This window comes from Euprymna scolopes, chromosome 23 (genome assembly GCF_053919585.1).
Source record: "Euprymna scolopes isolate OS-2025 chromosome 23, ASM5391958v1, whole genome shotgun sequence".
NCBI classification, from domain to species: domain Eukaryota; kingdom Metazoa; phylum Mollusca; class Cephalopoda; order Sepiida; family Sepiolidae; genus Euprymna; species Euprymna scolopes.
The window spans coordinates 1,652,501-1,672,260 of NC_136504.1; the positions used below are offsets into that span (position 1 = coordinate 1,652,501).

General features: G+C 29.4%; 1 protein-coding gene across 2 annotated transcripts in view; it reads right to left on the bottom strand.

The window, feature by feature from the left end:
- LOC145245722 (uncharacterized) overlaps positions 1 to 19,760 on the bottom strand; it is an 86,463-nt gene that overhangs the window by 28,112 nt on the left and 38,591 nt on the right. The window contains exon 2 of one of the 2 annotated variants that reach the window (XM_080107263.1): positions 11,140 to 11,373. The exons of the other annotated variant lie outside the window; for it this stretch is intronic. Within the exon in view, the coding sequence (XP_079963389.1) occupies positions 11,140 to 11,373 (234 nt within the window). The remainder of the gene's footprint in view (positions 1 to 11,139; positions 11,374 to 19,760) is intronic. 2 annotated transcript variants of the gene reach the window in all.

Consider the following 19,760-nt stretch of genomic DNA (forward strand, 5'->3'; position numbering starts at 1 on the left):
ACATTTAATGCATATAGAAAAATGATCCCCCAATTTTTTAAACTATCATTTTTTTTATCTTGGAAACTACTCGTTTCCTGGAATTTGAAACATTTTCATTTTCAGCATCCCCGAAAACCTACAATAGTGGTAATTTTAAAGGATTTTTTTGTGGGTGGAAAGATACTGCCCGTTTACCAATGTTTCAATCATAGTCATATATATATATATATATATATATATATGAGAGAGAGAGAGAGATAGATAGATATACCACCTTTTTTGGCAATTTTGTAAGTTCCAAATCTCCTGATGATTTATTCAGATTTAACAAATGAAGGCTCATTGGAAAGGTCATGACCTGAATTATGCAGTGTGCTACATGACATTTGCCCTTAAGGTCGCATATTAAGGGAATCATCCATTAGCCAGATTTTTTTTCTATTTTTGGCACTTTTTACAGCCATCAAATGTTTCAATCATAGTCATTAGTTTTCCTAGTTTTGCATATGAATTACAAAATACTTGATATTTCCCCAAAACCTCTGGCCTTGATAGAGAAGGAACTAAAACGTGCTGCCATGGTTTCAAATGATCTGAAATAACAGCAAGGGGATAGTTGATTTCAAATATTTCTCATATGTTATATCTCCCCTCTTTGGTTTTTATACATAAAGTAAATTTCACAGTGTATAAGAATTATTTGATACTGGAGATATTCATAATTGTAACCTTTTTCCAAAAGAGGGGAGATATAACATATGAAAAATATTTGGAATCAAGTATCCCCTTGCTGTTATTTCAGATCATTTGAAACCATAGCAACAAGTTTTAGTCTCCCCTTCATCAAGGCCAGAGGTTTGGGGTAAATTATTTACACACACAAGCAGAGAGACCCGATGTTATCCAAGATTGAATGATGGGCAACGAACACATTCCCATATTTTTATTGCCATCAAAATCAGTGAAATCGGCCATTTTTTCAATCAAATCGATTGATTGCTTGCTTTAGTTGGGGACCCATCATGGTGCACCGGGAGGAAGGTGACATTGTCCATAATACATTGTGGTCTACATTGCACTGAAGAGAACCTATTATCGATTTTATAAAATTATTTTTATATATTATAGATTGCATTACAGTTTAAAATTCAAAAGTCAAGTATCATGCTTCAATTGTGCTCTAAACAGAAATATTCATTTTGAACGCACCCCTGTCATACTAAAGAATCTACTATTGATTTTATATGCCTGGCCTTACTGCTTGTGCGGTGCTAATGGCTTGAATTTAAGTTAAAAATGGAAAAGTCAAGTATTGTGAACAGAAACATTAATTTTGAATGCACCCCTGTCATATAAAAGAACCTACTTTTGATTTTATATGTTGGGCCTTTCGGCTTGTGTGGTAAGAAAACTTCTTAAATGCACTTGTGATGTAAAGTGTTACCTTTGGTCAAAATCGCCTGTTCATTCTTTTATCAGATTTTTCGATTATGATACTTATAGGAGACAGTCTGATAGAAAGCCTACAAGCCCATCTGAGAACATTGCCATGCAAAAAAATAACTGTGTGAAATTTCATAAAAATCGACCCAGCCGTTTGAATCTATAGGAAACTCATGCGCACACAAAATTCCTTTTATATAATAGAAAATAATTCAAGTTTTGTTCATTGAAATTACACCAGTGAAATTTATGGTATTTCTATAAGAGTGCTCAATACATGTAGTGCTGTATATTTATTTAGTATAAATTTTTATTAATACAAACATTTTTGACTGCACATTTGCAGACATATTTCAGCTCCAGCTGGGAACCCACTGAACTTCTTTAGGCCGAGTTCTTAATGAGTGGAGATGAAGATGAAAAACAAAACATTCCTTTGGAGAGATCGCAGGTAGCATATGATTAATGTTAAAATTATAAATATAATCATTTTTTTTATATGTTATTTTTATAGTTTTAAAATTAAAATACCATCATGTGATAATTGCTACAGATAATCTCCCCAAAAGAATTTTTTTTTTTTTTTTTTTTACAAGGAAGTCACCACTTATCAAGGCCCGGAGGTCACTCAGGTATAAGGGTTATTGTGTGGACAGTAATCAATGGGATAATATCGTAGTAATCATTAGTAATGGAAATTTGATAAAGCATCCTACTAAAGGGGGCGGTTCAACAGGAATTTGTTTATGTTGGACTTGAAGACATTCAAGTTGTAGTCGGGTGGGAAACAGGCAAACGGAAGAGTTCCACAGGCGTGCACTTCTAAGAAAGAAGCTTTGTTCATGGAATCTACGTTTTAATTTAGGCACAGATAAAGAGTGGGGAAAATTACTGACAGTGGTTTCAGCTAGACGGGTGTTTTTTGTGAAAGATTGACGAGCAGGGACCAGAGATTGGAGCTCAGATGAGCACTTATCATGGAAATAACGATAAAACAAAGACAGGCTCGCAAGTCTCTTCTGTGGGAGAGAGGTTGCAGGGAAGAGAAAAGGGCATCCCCCACTAAGCCACGAAGTCTATTTTGTACTCTGTCAAGGCAGGATAGGCTGTTTTTAGCAGCTCCTACCCAGATATGGCAGCAGTACTCCATCCTTGGACGTACTTGGCTTTTATATAGATAGAGAATTGCATCAGCAGTAAGATATCTACTGGAGTGGTAAAAAGATCCCACCATTTTTCCAGTGACTTTGGCAACGGATTTGATGTACGTGTTCCATTTCAGATCAGGAGTAAAGGTTAATCCTAGAAGCTTGTCAAATTATGGAGCCTCCCCAAGACGAGAGCCATCCATTTCAATTGATGCCAGATGGGGATCAGAGCATTAATGATGTTAAGATAGAAGCTTAGTTTTAGATGCATTAAAAGTAACCAGCCACCTCTTCCCCATTGTACCACGTGCTCAAGATCAGAGGAGAGAGAATCAGAGAGAACTTTGTCATTTACGGCCTTTGATGTGTTGCCATAGATGGTTGTGTCATCAGCATAGATCTCAATGAATGATTTAAGTATGTGTTTTAGGAGATCATTGCTGCAGATCAAGAAGAGAGTTGGGCACAGGATGGACCCTTGAGGGACACCAGCATTAATACTCTGGGCTTCTGATTTCTGCCCATCAACCACTACTCTTATGAGCCTATCAGAGAGAAATGATTTACTCAAAGAAGTTTACTTAAATTCCAAGCTAAAACTGAAATGTGTTTGCAAAATGTTTATATAAATAAAAATTTACCTTGTCTGGGTACACAGAGCTTAAATAGATTAGAGATTAAAATAATTTATGTATCCATCAAATATGCTTGCGTATTATTATTGATGTATCATCGCTGTGGAAATAAATTGTGAAAAATGTTTCACTATTTTGAATAATAATATAATAGTTATAATCATTAAAGTAATTACAATTACGTAATAAATATAATAATTATTAAAATTACTATACTTATGTAATAACTATAATAATATAATAATAGTAATTAAAATAATTATAATATAAATATAATAATTATAATATAATAATTAAAATAATTATAATATAATAATTATAATAATATAACAATTAAAATAATTATAATATAAATATAATAATTATAATAATATAATAATTAAAATAATTATATTATAAATATAATAATTATAATAATATAATAATTAAAATAATTATATTATAAATATAATAATTATAATAATATAACAATTAAAATAATTATATTATAAATATAATAATTATAATAATATAACAATTAAAATAATTATATTATAAATATAATAATTATAATAATATAACAATTAAAATAATTATATTATAAATATAATAATTATAATAATATAACAATTAAAATAATTATATTATAAATATAATAATTATAATAATATAACAATTAAAATAATTATATTATAAATATAATAATTATAATAATATAACAATTAAAATAATTATATTATAAATATAATAATTATAATAATATAACAATTAAAATAATTATATTATAAATATAATAATTATAATAATATAATAATTAAAATAATTATATTATAAATATAATAATTATAATAATATAACAATTAAAATAATTATATTATAAATATAATAATTATAATAATATAACAATTAAAATAATTATATTATAAATATAATCATTATAATAATATAACAATTAAAATAATTATATTATAAATATAATAATTATAATAATATAACAATTAAAATAATTATATTATAAATATAATAATTATAATAACATAATTAAAATAATTATATTATAAATATAATAATATAATAATTAAAATAATTATAATACAAATATAATAATTAAAATAATATAATAATTAAAATAATTATATTATAAATATAATAATCATAATAATAATATAATTAAAATAATTATAATATAAATATAATAAGTATAATAATATAATAATTAAAATAATTATAATACAAATATAATAATTATTATAATATAATAATTAAAATAATTTTATTATAAATATAATAATTATAATAATATAATAATTAAAATAATTATAATATAAATATAATAATTATAATATAATAATTAAAATAATTATAATACAAATATAATAATTATAATAATATAACAATTAAAATAATTATATTATAAATATAATAATTATAATAATATAATAATTAAAATAATTATATTATAAATATAATAATTATAATAATATAATAATTAAAATAATTATATTATAAATATAATAATTATAATATAATAATTAAAATAATTATAATACAAATATAATAATTATAATATAATAATTAAAATAATTATAATACAAATATAATAATTATAATAATATAACAATTAAAATAATTATATTATAAATATAATAATTATTATAATATAACAATTAAAATAATTATATTATAAATATAATAATTATAATAATATAATAATTAAAATAATTATATTATAAATATAATAATATAATAATTAAAATAATTATAATACAAATATAATAATTAAAATAATATAATAATTAAAATAATTATATTATAAATATAATAATCATAATAATAATATAATTAAAATAATTATAATATAAATATAATAATTATAATAATATAATAATTAAAATAATTATAATACAAATATAATAATTATTATAATATAATAATTAAAATAATTTTAATACAAATATAATAATTATTATAATATAATAATTAAAATAATTTTATTATAAATATAATAATTATAATAATATAATAATTGAAATAATTATATTATAAATATAATAATTATAATATAATAATTAAAATAATTATATTATAAATATAATAATTATGATAATAATAATTAAAATAATTATATTATAAATATAATAATTATGATAATAATATAATTAAAATAATTATAATACAAATATAATAATTATAATAATATAATAATTAAAATAATTATAATACAAATATAATAATTATAATAATAATATAATTAAAATAATTATAATATAAATATAATAATTATAATATAATAATTAAAATAATTATATTACAAATATAATAATTATAATAATATAATAATTAAAATAATTATATTATAAATATTATAATTATAATAATATAATTAAAATAATTATATAATAATTATAATAATATAATTAAAATAATTATATAATAATTATAATAATATAATTAAAATAATTATATAATAATTATAATAATATAATTAAAATAATTATATAATAATTATAATAATATAATTAAAATAATTATATAATAATTATAATAATATAATTAAAATAATTATAATATAAATAATTATAATAATATAATTAAAATAATTATATTATTAAAAAGGTTGCGCATGAATAATTCAATCTGATACTACCATGTTGTGAAGGAAGGAGGAAAAGCATTTAAGAAAAAAATAAAAAAATAAAATAAAATGTTATATGAAAATGCACCCCCCCCTTCCAAAGAAAAAAAAAATGGCGGCAGTTTTAAAATATCATGCAAATAATTAAATGTCAATTGTTTGCAGTGGAAAAAAGATGAAAGCAAAAATGGAGTTAGAGTAAGTGGAGGAGGAAGAGGAAAGTAAGCAATGACAAAAGACACACAATTCACAGCAACACAACATTTCTTAAAGGATCTGAAAAAAAAAAAAAAAGTCTTTGATCCATTTATGTCTAGACATTTTTCTATAAAATTTCCAGGTATTTTTACCAGGCATCCGTTAAAAAAAAACAAAAACAAAAAAAAACTCCAGCAGCAGCCTCTCCCAAATAAAAGCTCGGAAGGACAGACGTCAATCATTCAACATATTACTTTACCATAATTATTAGAATGTAGAAGGATTCCTTGTTTTGTATTTATTCCCATGAAACGCCATCTTTGGCACCACTGACTAAACAAAATCACGAAGTGCCTTTTTCGGCAAGAAATCATCTCATAAAATCAAGCAAAAGCATCACAACTTCTGACCTCATCAGCTGCACTCTTCAATTTTCAATATTTAATTTTGCATTCGATGATAGAAAACGTGACAATAATACAGAATCAAAACATGAGGCATCCCAGATCATGGATTTCTCAAGTTCTCAGGGGAACATGGGATTCTTGTTTCACTTTTCATATTATTTTCCTTTACTGACACATTTTAAAATGGAGGGGTGGGGGTGGAAGCCGAGTGACATGGTATCTTCCCAACACTTTAACGACAAAACAAAGGATGAAGGGCACGTCTGCTGATGATATGCCCGCAACAATACATATGCTGTTGGCACGTCTTGCAAGATGGACGGAAATGCCAGTTTGCAATGCCATTCAGAATAATAGAATTGGAGGAGAAAATGATGGGCGAGGGGTTTCAAATGAATGAATGATGAATGATGGATTAGAGAATATATATACATACATAAAAATGTTATATATGAGAGAGTAAGAAAGAGAAAGAGGATGAAAGAGGAAAAGTAGCAAAAGGTTTTGCAACAAAATAAACAAAATAAACAAAAATTTTAAACAAATTTAAAGAAAAAAAAGACATTAAAAATAAAAATGTATAGAAAAAAGGTCAATAATAATTTCTATTAACAGCTAAAAATTTTTTTTTTAAAATGGAAAAAGTTTTGCTAGAAGATTTGCAAGGGGAGATAATCGTGATTGACTTGGAGATGAAAAGCGAAAGTCAACACAAGGAGAATGGGTCGGTGGGTGTTAGGCAAATTGCTGCTGCAGCATTTTATTTAGCCATCCACAAAAGCAAATTTACACGAAGGCTCAGTTTAGTGCGAAGAATCTAACGTCCCCAAAAGACCCGACTTTGAACGAAGTTCGAAACGTAACGTATATCGTTCCCATTAGTACTCCTCCGCTTATGAATGAGAGTGTTTTAGATGACAGGCAATAAAGAAAAATAAGGAATAATGCCTGGGAGGAAGAATAGCCTCCCGAGACTGTAGATAATGCCATGTGAAGACAGCAGTTCATCGCGTCAATAGAGAAAGCGTTTACAGTGTGATAAAAGTTTTTAATCTGCAAGAGATCAATAAAAAAAATAGTTGTACTTATTTGGCTTGTCAATCAACTTGCCAGCGCATAATTAATATGGCTTAATCCAAGCAGATTTAATAGGGCGTCGTACACGAAGGCTAGAAAAATGCACAGCAAGTACAGTTTCAAGCTAGGTGATGACGAGAGGAGAGGGAGGGGTTAAGTGATCGATTTCTTTGTGTCTATTTTTTTTATGTTAGATTTTTTCCCTGCTAGGAAAATACTGAAATGTTCCAGGAGTTTGGTTGAGTCGCTTGCTGTAAACATGAACGGATGTCTGTTGAGGGACGCACAAATCCATTTTATACTTTAAGTCTTAACAATAAATGGAATGGACTTTGAAAAGGAGCTGCAGTTAAAAAATCTTTTTAAAAGTTTCAAGTTTCTGCGGATACACAGAAAACATAAAAACGGGATTTCTGTTTTTTTTTTTTTGTTTTTTTTTTTACTCATGTTCACCCCTGACAAGGCATATCTCTACTTAGACATGTAAGGGTTACTATTTGGTACCATGCCTAGGAAAGATTAACAAGATGTTGGTTTACATTACATTTAAACTTCTGCATATCATTACAGTCAGGGAAGCAGATAGTAGGAAGGGAATTTCTAAGTCTAGATGTTCGAGAGAAGAAACAAAGCTTTCTGGCATTTAGGGACCTCAACAGTGAAGGGGTGAGATTTTGTTGTAGGGATATATAATGTCAAGAGAGCACAAGTGCAACGAGTTTATCAGAGCACATTCCATTAAAATATTTGTAAAACAGGCAGAGATGCAACATTGTGGTGATGGGTCAGGGGTTAGAGCTTAGTTGACAAAGTGGGACCTATTAGATTGAAGACTGTTTTTGGACCGTATCTCTTTTGAACAGCGAGGAAAGGATCTATTGGTGATATGCGTCCATGCATTCAGTGCATGTGTAGGGATGAAAATGTTATTTATATGATGGACGATAGAGCCTTCAATAGAGGTGCTTGGATGTATTGGAGGAAGAGGAGAAGGAAGAGTTTGTAGTCGTGAAAGACAAAATTGCTTGGAAAGCAGAAGACAAAGTCGTTCTGTCTTCACTTATCGTTAATACAGAGATCAGAAAGAATAGTTGGGACATTTTCAAAAGTTCCATTGTTTTAAAAAAAGAAACGAAAGAAAAATAAATAAACTGTTTTGCATGATTCAATTTCATAATTGGAGATTATTTAAAAAAAAAAAAAAAAGATTTGCATTGCAAAGGGTTTGAAGAAGAAAAAGAAGTTGATCAAATTTTCTTTTCTCAGCTTTTCAGGATTTAATTTGTTTTATAAATAAAAATTCATAGTTGCTAACTTTTCTTTGTTCATTAGGAAAAAAAACCCAAAAAACCAAAATTAAATGAAAAGAAAAACAAAAAACAAAATTAAACGAAAAAAAAAAAAAAAAAAAAAAAATTAAACGAATTGATAAAGTGTGAAAGGAAAAGTTATTCAAACGTCATTTTGAAATTTTTTAAAACCGTGATGCGGAGAACTTTTTTAAAACCGTGATGCGGAGAACTTTTTTAAAACCGTGATGCGGAGAACTTTTTTAAAACCATGATGCGGAGAACTTTTTTAAAACCGTGATGCGGAGAACTTTTTTAAAACTGTGATGCGGAGAAATTTTTTAAAACCGTGATGCGGAGAAATTTGGATAATGTGAAATTAAAAATGGTTTCGCAACGTTTTACAATCTTTGAACCGATTCAGATGTTATTTGTTTGACAAAGAAAGCAAAACATTATTCACAAGAAATAGATTTGAAAGTTGTAATGCTAGCAGAGTCATCTGGTGTTGTTAGGGAATGAAAGTAATTCTTATATATCTCTATATAAAAGGCACTTTGTGTGGGAGTTAGTTTCGTATAGGCTCCAAAATGGCTGAGTCGATTTTTATGAAATTTCACACAAATATACTTTGTGTCTCGGAGTGTTCGTATATAAGTTTTGTATCGGAATGACTGATAAGTATAAAATTGTTAATCGATAATAAAAAATTCTCATTAAAGAAGGATCAGTCGGATTTTGAACAAAGTTAACACCATTATACAGTATAACATCAGAGATATTTGAAGCACTGCATATATAAAATCAACAGTAGGTTTTTTCGATAAGACAAGGGCTCGTTCAAAAAATGTTTCTGTTTAGAGCACAATAAAACCATATTTGACTGTTGACTTTTAAACTTTAATTCAAGCCATTATATAAAAATTTTATGAAACCAACAATAAGTTCTCTACAGTGCAATGTAAACTACAATGTATTGTGCACTAAATCATTGTGGAGAGGCATGTGAAGCCTAACTCCTGGTGCACCATGGTGGGCCCCCAACTAGAGCAGGTAATCAATTTGATTGAAAAATGGGCAATTTCACCAGTTTCAATGACAACAAAAGTATACTGTAGAACATTCGTTAATCCTTATTTGATCCCAGGCAATGTTGGGTCACTTTGCTAGTATTAAATACAGAAGTCAAAATCACAAACAAATACAAAACAGCAAAATTGGTATGTGAATTGATCTTAGTGATTCCGATGATATTTATGTTTCTGTATTTTTTTTAGATAAGGATTTTTTTTTTTGTTTTGATTATTCAGACTACTGTTTTTGTCTTCTTGAGTGTTATTCTCACAACTTCTTGGCCGATGTAACCTCCGACCTCTTTCAGTTGTATCTTTTCGAACTTTTTGATGTTTTCGGTCGAACTCGAGAACGAGATTGCTTCCTTACCTTATTTTAGGTCTCTAAACGTCCAACATTTATCTGCTAAAATCTGTCTGGTGGTTGGCTTATTTTGAGGGCAATTTCATTAATAAACCCAAATAGTTTGAAAATTTCATCATTAAAATTATACAAGTTGAGAAAAGAAAAAGTCATCCATATACGGAGAAATATGATAAACACAAACTTTTGTGCTTGGTTTGTTCACATTGTTTCCGATTCATTACCTTCCTGCTATGTCCAGGAGATTTTTTTTTTTTTTTTTTTTACACTGTGATCACCACTTATCAAGGCCCGGAAGCCACTCAGGGATAAGGGTTATTGCAAGTACAATGAAACCGGCTTGAATCAGGAAAATTCTGAAAGTGTTTTAATGGTTCTTAGGTAGAATTGCATTGGACTTGAAGACAACTATATTCATGTCACTGTAGCTCATCTTGATAGAATGGCCCAAAATATCTGGCCCAAAAAGTAGAACTAAGGAATTAGAAATATAGGAAGCAAACAATTAGAATTGGAGTGATTAGTTAACATATTTGGAATTTTTTTCAGGTTTTCTTACAGACGTTTTATTTATGCAAATAAAGAATTATCTTTTGTTGAGGTTCTTTAATTAAAAATTTTTATTTAGGTCTCGAAAGGTCCAACATTTATCTGCTAAAATCTGCCTAGTGGGTGGCCTATTTTGAGGGCAATTTCATTAATAAACTGAAATAGTTTGAATTTTTCATCATTAAAATTATATAAGCTGAGAAAAGAAAAAGAGAGAGTGAGACGAGGAACAAGAGAGATGGAGAGAGAAAGAGAGAGAAGTGTTTGCCCCAAAAACCAAAAATGAAACACCATCAACCCCAGAGTTTTTATTTTTTTACCACCATTATCATCATCGTCATCACCATTTGAGAAACATACTTTCGTGTTAGTTTTCTGGCTCTCGGGCGTGGCCGGCTGAGTCTCCTTACTGGATTGGCCCTTAGAGCTCTTCTGAGGAGTAGGAGCAGCAGCCTTGGTCTCCTTAGCTGGACGACTCTGCGCCACGCTTACGGCATGGCCATTGGTCGCAGCAGAAGTTTTACCACGTGGTTTCGGTTGGGAAGAAAGAGAAGGAGGAGGAGGAGAAGGAGACTGCTGCTGTTGCTGGGTCGACTGCAAACAAAAAAGTAACAAAAACATTAAAAACAAAACAAATATTGCAAGATTTGTATTGAGGCGCTGTTTGTTAACAGATTTTCAAAGCAGCAACTCTTATGCATAAGCTTAAGGTGTTTTTCGTTTTAAATATTCATTTTGTCATGGTGTTAATTTAACAAAAAACAATTCTTTAGTTCAGTTTAATGTTAATGAATTCAATAAAAGAAAAATGAACTAAAAAATTGAATAAAAAGATAAATTTTTATTCGGGGGAGGAGGGAACAAGATTCAGCTTTTCATTAGATAAGAATTTGATGATTTTCTCATGAAAATGTATTAAAAAATTTGGTAGAATTTTAACGAAAAGGGAAGGAAAGAAAACGAAAAGGGAAGGAAAGAAAATAGAAAGGAGGAAGGGGAAAAAGAAAAAGAGGGGAAAAAGGGGAGGAAAAAGAAAGAGAAAAAATAAGGAAGGAAGGGAGGGAGGGAAAAAGGAAGGCAGAGAGGGAGGGAAAAAGGAAGGGAGGGAGGAAGGAAGGGAAAAAGGGAGGGAGGGAGGAAAAAAGGAAGGGAGAAAAAAGGAAGGAAGAAGGAAAGAAGGAAGGAAGGGAAAACGAAGGGAGGAAAAAGGGGGAGAGAAAAGAGGAATAAATTTTCTTGCTTATTTTATTTTGTTTTTTTTTTCAAAAAAAGAAAAACAAATTTTAGAAACTTCAAACATTTTTTTTACAAATGTTTTGATTTGCATTCATATTCACCAATACGATGCAACCAAACATTTTTAGTTTGTTTAATAATTGTCTACTTTATAATAGAAATTTATTTCTAAAATATCAATGACGCTGCACCTTTTAATTGTATGTCAGTATTTGTTATTTTTAAGTTTTAGCTAGACACAGAGATATTTGCCTTTTATATAATAGAAATTCAAGATTTGTACAGCTTTGTTCTTTAATTATCGACTGCATTTTAATAAAAGACTCAAAGTTGGGAACTTCTGCGAATGTTGTTAAAGGCTATAGGAGTGAGAGCTACGATAAAGACGCTCATAGTTTCAACCAATAAAGAAGCAAAAAGGCAAATGATTGCATGAACAACCAGGATGTTGAGAGCTGACAAATTTCATCTTTTTTTTCACATCCATTCAAATTCATGAACCACCTCACAAGACCTGTTGTTGTTCAACCCTTGCCTGCAAACAGCAGGAGGATATAAGATAAGGAACTTGATGCAACAGATGTGAGGAAAGAAGAAATAAATAAGAAACAAAAGCTAAGTAACAACCACACAATAGATTTGTCCCCACATAATCGTTGTTGATACTTTTAATGACAATCATAATTATAGTTGCTGCCCCTGATAGTAGCCCCCTACACCAAAGTGGCAATGTGCCTTGTTTGGGGTGAATATGTAATAATAAAAAATAAAATAAATAAAGTGGAATAAAATAAAATTTATTTTTGTTTAAAATGTAAAGAAACCCTAAAAGAAGGCATGGTATGAAAATAAAAGAAAGAAAAAAGGAAAAGGAAACAAATAAGAAAAGAATGGAAAAGGAAAAGAAAAAAGAAAAGGAAAAAGGAAAAAAGGAAAGGGAAAAAGGAAAGGGAAAAAAAGGAAAAAGGAATAAGAAAAAGGAAAAAAGGAAAGGGAAAAAGGAAAGGGAAAAAAGGAAAGGGAAAAAAGGAAAGGGAAAAAAGGAAAGGGAAAAAGGAAAGGGAAAAAGGAAAGAAAAAAGAAAAGGAAAAAGGAAAGAAAAAAGAAAAGGAAAAAGGAAAGAAAAAAGAAAAGGAAAAAGGAATAAGAAAAAGGAAAAAAGGAAAGGAAAAAAGGAAAGGGAAAAAGGAAAGGGAAAAAAAGGAAAAAGGAATAAGAAAAAGGAAAAAAGGAAAGGGAAAAAGGAAAGGGAAAAAAAGGAAAGGGAAAAAAAGGAAAGGGAAAAAAAGGAAAGGGAAAAAAGGAAAGGGAAAAAGGAAAGGGAAAAAGGAAAGGAAAAAGGAAAGAAAAAAGAAAAGGAAAAAGGAAAGAAAAAAGAAAAGGAAAAAGGAAAGAAAAAAGAAAAGGAAAAAGGGATAAGAAAAAGGAAAAAAGGAAAGGAAAGGAAAAAAGGAAAGGGAAAAAAGGAAAAAGGAATAAGAAAAAGGAAAAAAGGAAAGGGAAAAAAAGGAAAGGGAAAAAAAGGAAAGGGAAAAAAAGGAAAGGGAAAAAAAGGAAAGGGAAAAAAGGAAAGGGAAAAAGGAAAGGGAAAAAGGAAAGGGAAAAAGGAAAGGGAAAAAGGAAAGGGAAAAAGGAAAGGAAAAAGGAAAGAAAAAAGAAAAGGAAAAAGGAAAGAAAAAAGAAAAGGAAAAAGGAAAGAAAAAAGAAAAGGAAAAAAGAAAAGGAAAAAAAAGAAAAGGAAAGGAAAAGAAAGAGAAAAAAGGAAAGAGAAAAGAAAAGGAGAAAAGAAAAAGGAAAAAGAAAAGCGAAAAAACAGAAAAAGAAAAGAGAAAGAAAAGAGAAAAAGAAAAAAAAAACAAAAAAAAGAAAAATAGAAAAAAAACAAAAAAAAGAAAAATAGAAAAAAAACCCCGTCAACTTGCTACTTAATATTTCAGTTTAACATTAAAAAGTCATACAACACTGCAAATGTTTGCAAGTGTTGTATGACTTTTAGAAACTGACTACCAAAATAAACTATCTCTGGCTAGGTCTTTTTTATCCATCTTTGCAGAAAACATGAGAGGAAGTGATAATGAATTTGAAAGATGGATAAAAAAAAAAGACTTAAACTTCTGTGGTTTGATCGCATTCTGTGGTTAGATATAGAACAAGTGAGGTAGCAGGGGAAGATTGCAGAATACATGGGGGGGAAGTGATAATGAATTTGAATCTTCCCCTGCTACCTCACTTGTTCTACATCTAACCACAGAACTCTCACCCATTCTTTTAATGCGATCAAACCATAGAAGTTTTGTTTTGAATAAGTTTCCCTGTATTGTTCAAATTGACTCTTCCTGAGGTTATCAGATCTAAACATGCCTTTAGGACTCACATCATATCATTTCTTGCCACACAAAATATATCCTCAACCCTTACTGGCCAGGATCCATTTCCACAATAAAGTTTCTTGGATTTTAATGAAAATCCGTTGGTTTTGGTGAAATGATGCTGATATTATTCTAAAACTGATGAACTAAAAAAAATTCACACAACTGAATTTAGTGTCTCTCGTGATTAAAGGACAAAATCTACTGCTCAATCAAGAAAGTGGAATGGTAGATTGTGCCAGAATTAAAATCAATTAGTTAATTTCAAGAAATAAAAATGACCGCATGAAATAAAACGATGCAAAAGACCCGAGTGAGAAACGAAGAAAAATATTGACCATTTGCTATGCTTAACCAGCTGTGCTAACAGTGCAAAGACCACCAAGAAATAAGCGGTTACAACTAGCATGCGCCGGCTGCAAGGAAACAATGACTGCACGTGGACACGAATCTAGAACTGTTTGATTTCAAGGTGAAGGTCGTGATTATGCAAAATAGGTGATGTTGGCAGTCTAAAAGGAATTTTTTGCTCAAAGATCATTTTGTGTTTGATCACAACATTGTTTATGTTTTGGATGAGTGTTGATTACCTCTTTCTTTTGAACCGTTGACGGCGAAGAGAAGAAATACTATTGTTACTGCTAAGAGCGAAGGTCTCTTGTCAGTAGAGAAAAGAAAAAATTACTACTTCTGCTAATATCAAGCACGAAAAGAAAATAATTCTGCAACCGACATGAATACTGAGAATTGGCATTCTATGTGTTCTTTCAACTCTTAAATAATTTACGTAACTGAAATAGGAATTAACCAAACACATCTTTGACAGTGTTGTCTGAAAGTATTATTTCACTTTCCTTTTTATTTTGTTTGACTATGCCCTTTTGTTTTTTTTCGACGGATTTTTTCAAATAGAATTTTTAAAAAGATAAATTTAATTATGACGACATTGTTTAATCATTAGATTATCAATTGAACCAAATTCTAAAACAGTAATTTTTGTCAAGATATGTTATTTTAATCTTTCCTATTTATGAAATTATGGGATGTAAAATGCTTCCAAAATTTTTCATCTTTTAATATATAAGGATTTGTGAAGAATTAAAAAGACCTTTTAAGTTGATTTTTTTCTTAACTGTTAACAAAATATTCAAATGTCTGACTTGTGTATGAAGAAGCAAAAATTCATTTTAATGGATTTGATTTTCTAATTAAACTATTTAAATAAAATTAAAGCAAACATATTTTTGTTTTTGTGCTGTTTGCATTTTTATCAGCATTTAATAATAAAGAAATAATATACAAGTCACATAAAGGCGAGAATCACGCACACATTAATATGTGATTAATGAATCACGCACACATATTAATGTGATTAATGTTAATATTAATAAATAATTAATAAATATTGAATCCTTTTTTTTAAATAAATTTTGATTTAAACAATTTTTTGCATTTTGAACAATTACTTGGCTTTAGTCATTTTTATTTTAACTGAAATTCTAAGTTAAAGATTAAATAAAATTTTATGCATTCAAGACAAAAAAAAAAAAAACGGAAATTATTTTGGCCTCAATTAAATTGCAATATAAAAGTTTTGTTTTAAACTTTTGTAAGAAAAGGATATGTACACCAATTAAAATTCAGTGCATGCGTTAATTCATGAAAAATAAACACTAAACAAGAAAAACAAAAACTAATAAAAAAAAAGACTAACACTGTTAAACAATATTGCAATTATGTGAATTGAAAACTTGACACAAAAACTATATATTTGCATGTCATGCAACACACACGTTTTTTGACGAAAAGACAAAGCAAAAATATGCATCTTAAACTAAAAGCAAATTGAAAACACAAAAGAAAAAAATAGAATTAAAATATATATAAAATGACTTATAGACAATCAAATTAAAAAAGGTGAAAAAGAAAATTATAAATAATTCATTTGGTGGTCAATCAATTTAAGCAACAATTTGAGAACAATTATTATGTGCATACGACAATGAAAAAGAGGAAACATTACAAGATGGTTTCAATCCCAGTTAAGAGAAAAGTGGAAATATATTAAATTTGATAACTAGAATGCAAATCAACCAGTTTGTTTTTAAATTTTTTTTTTTTTTAGATGAGGATTGATGATTTATCTTATTCAGACTACTGTTCTCATCTTAGCTGTTATTCTTACAATGTTTTGGTTCAGGTGAATCTTGTCAAACTGCATGGAATTTCAAACGGAACCCTTTATTTAATCTATGCAGGTTCCCGAATTTCACAGCAAAATTCTAGAGTTCAGCAAGACATACCTTAAGAAGGTCGGAGGTTACACTGACTGAAACATTATGAAAATAACGTTCTAACATAACAGTAATCTGAATAATCCAAATATGTATGTTTGCATATATATATATATATATATATAGATATATATATATATATATATATATATATATATATATATATATATATAATGGCATTCTCTATATTATATTGGAGGTCAGGATATGCATTGATAATTCTGTCAACTGAACAGCTACAGAATAAATCTGGAATCTAGACGACACCCTTATCAAACATACAATGTGATGTGGTAGGGACATTGTTAGTTGAGGGGAGAGGTGCATTCAGAGAAGAGCATGTAAGGTACTCTGCTCAGACCAACTAACTGCAATTTAATAGTTATTGATATTAATTATATATTATATTAGCAGGACTACCCGGCATTGCTTGGGATCATAAAAAAATCAAAGTCGAAGAGATTAAAGTGTGTGTGACATGTTTATATTAAAATTTCCATCTCTCTACCTCTCTTAGGCTGTCTCGCTATCTTTGTCCCTTTTTCATTTCACCTCTGCCCTGTCTATTTTTCTGTTGAAAATAATGTAAGTTAGTCATCTCTCCTTAATATAATCGATGACATTGAAAATGGCTGAAAAACTAATCCTATGGTGAAAAAAAGCCCAGTTGATCCTCACAGGAAGAATATTTTTTTCTAAACTTTAGATATTATTCATGCAGGACAATGTCTATCAAGATAATACCAACTTTGTGGTGGTTCGTTTTGTATTTTTTCTTTTAGCTGGATATACAAACAACTGCCCTTTATATAATAGACTAGCAGGGTTACCCAGCATTGCCCGGACCAGATTTATTTATATATATAAAGAAAAAGTGTTTGACTTAACTTGCTAAATGATTTTTGTTTTAATTGAATTATTTTTACTGTGCAATAATTTATATCAGTTTGAAAAAAAAAAAAAAAATCCACTGATTTCGACCCACTGCTACGAATTCAGAATAGGGGCAAACCGTTATGATTTAAAAAAATATATATTTGTGATTAACCCTCAGCTAAATCAACTGCAGATAAAAAAATTCCAACAAATTATTTATTTTGAACCAAATAAATAAGACAAAGTAAAAAGCAAAATATATAAAAAATCTAACATTGTTTAAATGCAAAAGCTTGCCGAAATAAACGTTTTTAAAAAGATATTGAAAAAAAAAAAAACGAAACGTCCATTGTAAGGTAGGCGCAAACGTAAAAAAGAATAGTTCTAAGACAACTCTCTAACTGATTTGGCCATGGTGATGATCATAGCATGGCATTGCAAATTTATATATTTAACATATCTGAAATGTGAAGCGGTTCACGCATGTGCAGATGTTGAAATCGTTTAGAAAGAGATAATTTTACGTGACCCCCACCCCCATCAGATTCTGTGGTCGTGAAGGTAGAAGAAATACTTTCTTCTAAATTTCACATATTATGCACCAGAGTCCCTGTCCAGTATCAGAATCATACTTATTCGATTTGGATTTCCAAAGTTTCAGGAAGACATACAAACACACATACATCTCTCATTTATATAATAGACTGGGGCGGGTGGAGAGGGCGTTGCCCAGTCCTAAAATACAGTTAAAAAAAAACAAAAAACAAAAACAAAAAAAAAAACGAAATTTAGGTGCCATCTTATCGTGTTATCAAAAGAAAAGAAAAATGATGTGTGGTGGGTGTATGTAAGAAAGTTGAGAATCTTAAAAGATAGGGGAGAGAAGATGTTATTAAAAGAAAAAAAAATGATGCATGCTGGGTGCAAACTTACAAAAGCTAAGTTTGTAAGCAAACACTATCGATTGGTCACAGATGTTATCATGTTGCAAATTTAGCTTTCTAAAATGAAACAACGAATCACGCATGCGTGATTAACAAACAGCATTTAAAGCAAGATTTTTACCTGAACCTACGAACAAAACAATATTTCTACATGAAATAATTGACGATTTTTTCTAATTTTTTGATATTATGTGTCCAAAAGATTGTTCTTTATACACACAGACGACTGAGATTTATTTAATAGACTAGCAGGAGTATCCAGCATTGCCAGGTGTGTGGAGGTATAGTAAGGTACTCCTGGTATGTGTGTGGTGGGGGGATTAAAAAGGCTTTTTAAAAAAGTGGTATAGTAGAGGGGTTCTCCAGCATTGCCTGGGTCGAGCAAAGACCCCCCCCCCCAGGGGGTTGTTAAAAAAAATAAATTGGGGGGGGGGGGAATGTGAAACAACAATAGGCAGTTTGAGTGGAGAGAAAAGAAAAAAAAAAGTCATAGTAGGCAGGTTTGAACCTGTAATGCGAAGGAGGAAAAAAAACAAAAAACATCTTTGTTGATGTTTCCATCATCCAACCGGAAGTTTGAAACATTGAAATTAAGCGAATACGATGACTTGCAAAAACGGGGATACTAAAAAAACACAAAAAAAAACGACTCCTTGTAGAAAACTGCTTAGTTAAGGGTGAAGGAATAGCCAATTTTTTGGTATTTGTCGCCCGAAGGGTCGAGCTTTAAAATGTTACCGATCTCGTGAGGATCTGTTGCCTTTGTTGAAAGTTTTTGCGAGACATACAAACACACACATTTTGTCTTTTCTATATTAGACTAGCAGTGGGGGTGGGGGGTACCCGGCATTGCCCGAGTGTTTGGAGGTGTGTGTGGTTGTTAATGAAAACTTAAGAATAAGCAAAGTAAAAAAGGAAAACAGAAAAACGAACGTTAAAACTTAAGTGGGGGGTACCCGGGCAGTGGGGGTGGGTGGGGGGGGGTAATCAAAACATCGGAAAAAAAATCTAATGTAAGGCAAATGTACGATATTAAATGTAAAAATCGAAAAAACAAAAAAGAAAACAGAAAAACGAACGTTAAAACTAAAAACCAAAAAAAAAAACATGTGAAAAATGGCTTAAATAAGTCTATTTCGATATTAAAATTTAAAAAATCGGTGGGTACTTGGGTGTTTTTGGGTGTGTGTGGTCGGTTGGGGGTGGGGGTGCTAATGAAAACCTAAGAATAAGCGAAGTAAAAAAAAAAAAAAAAAAAAACA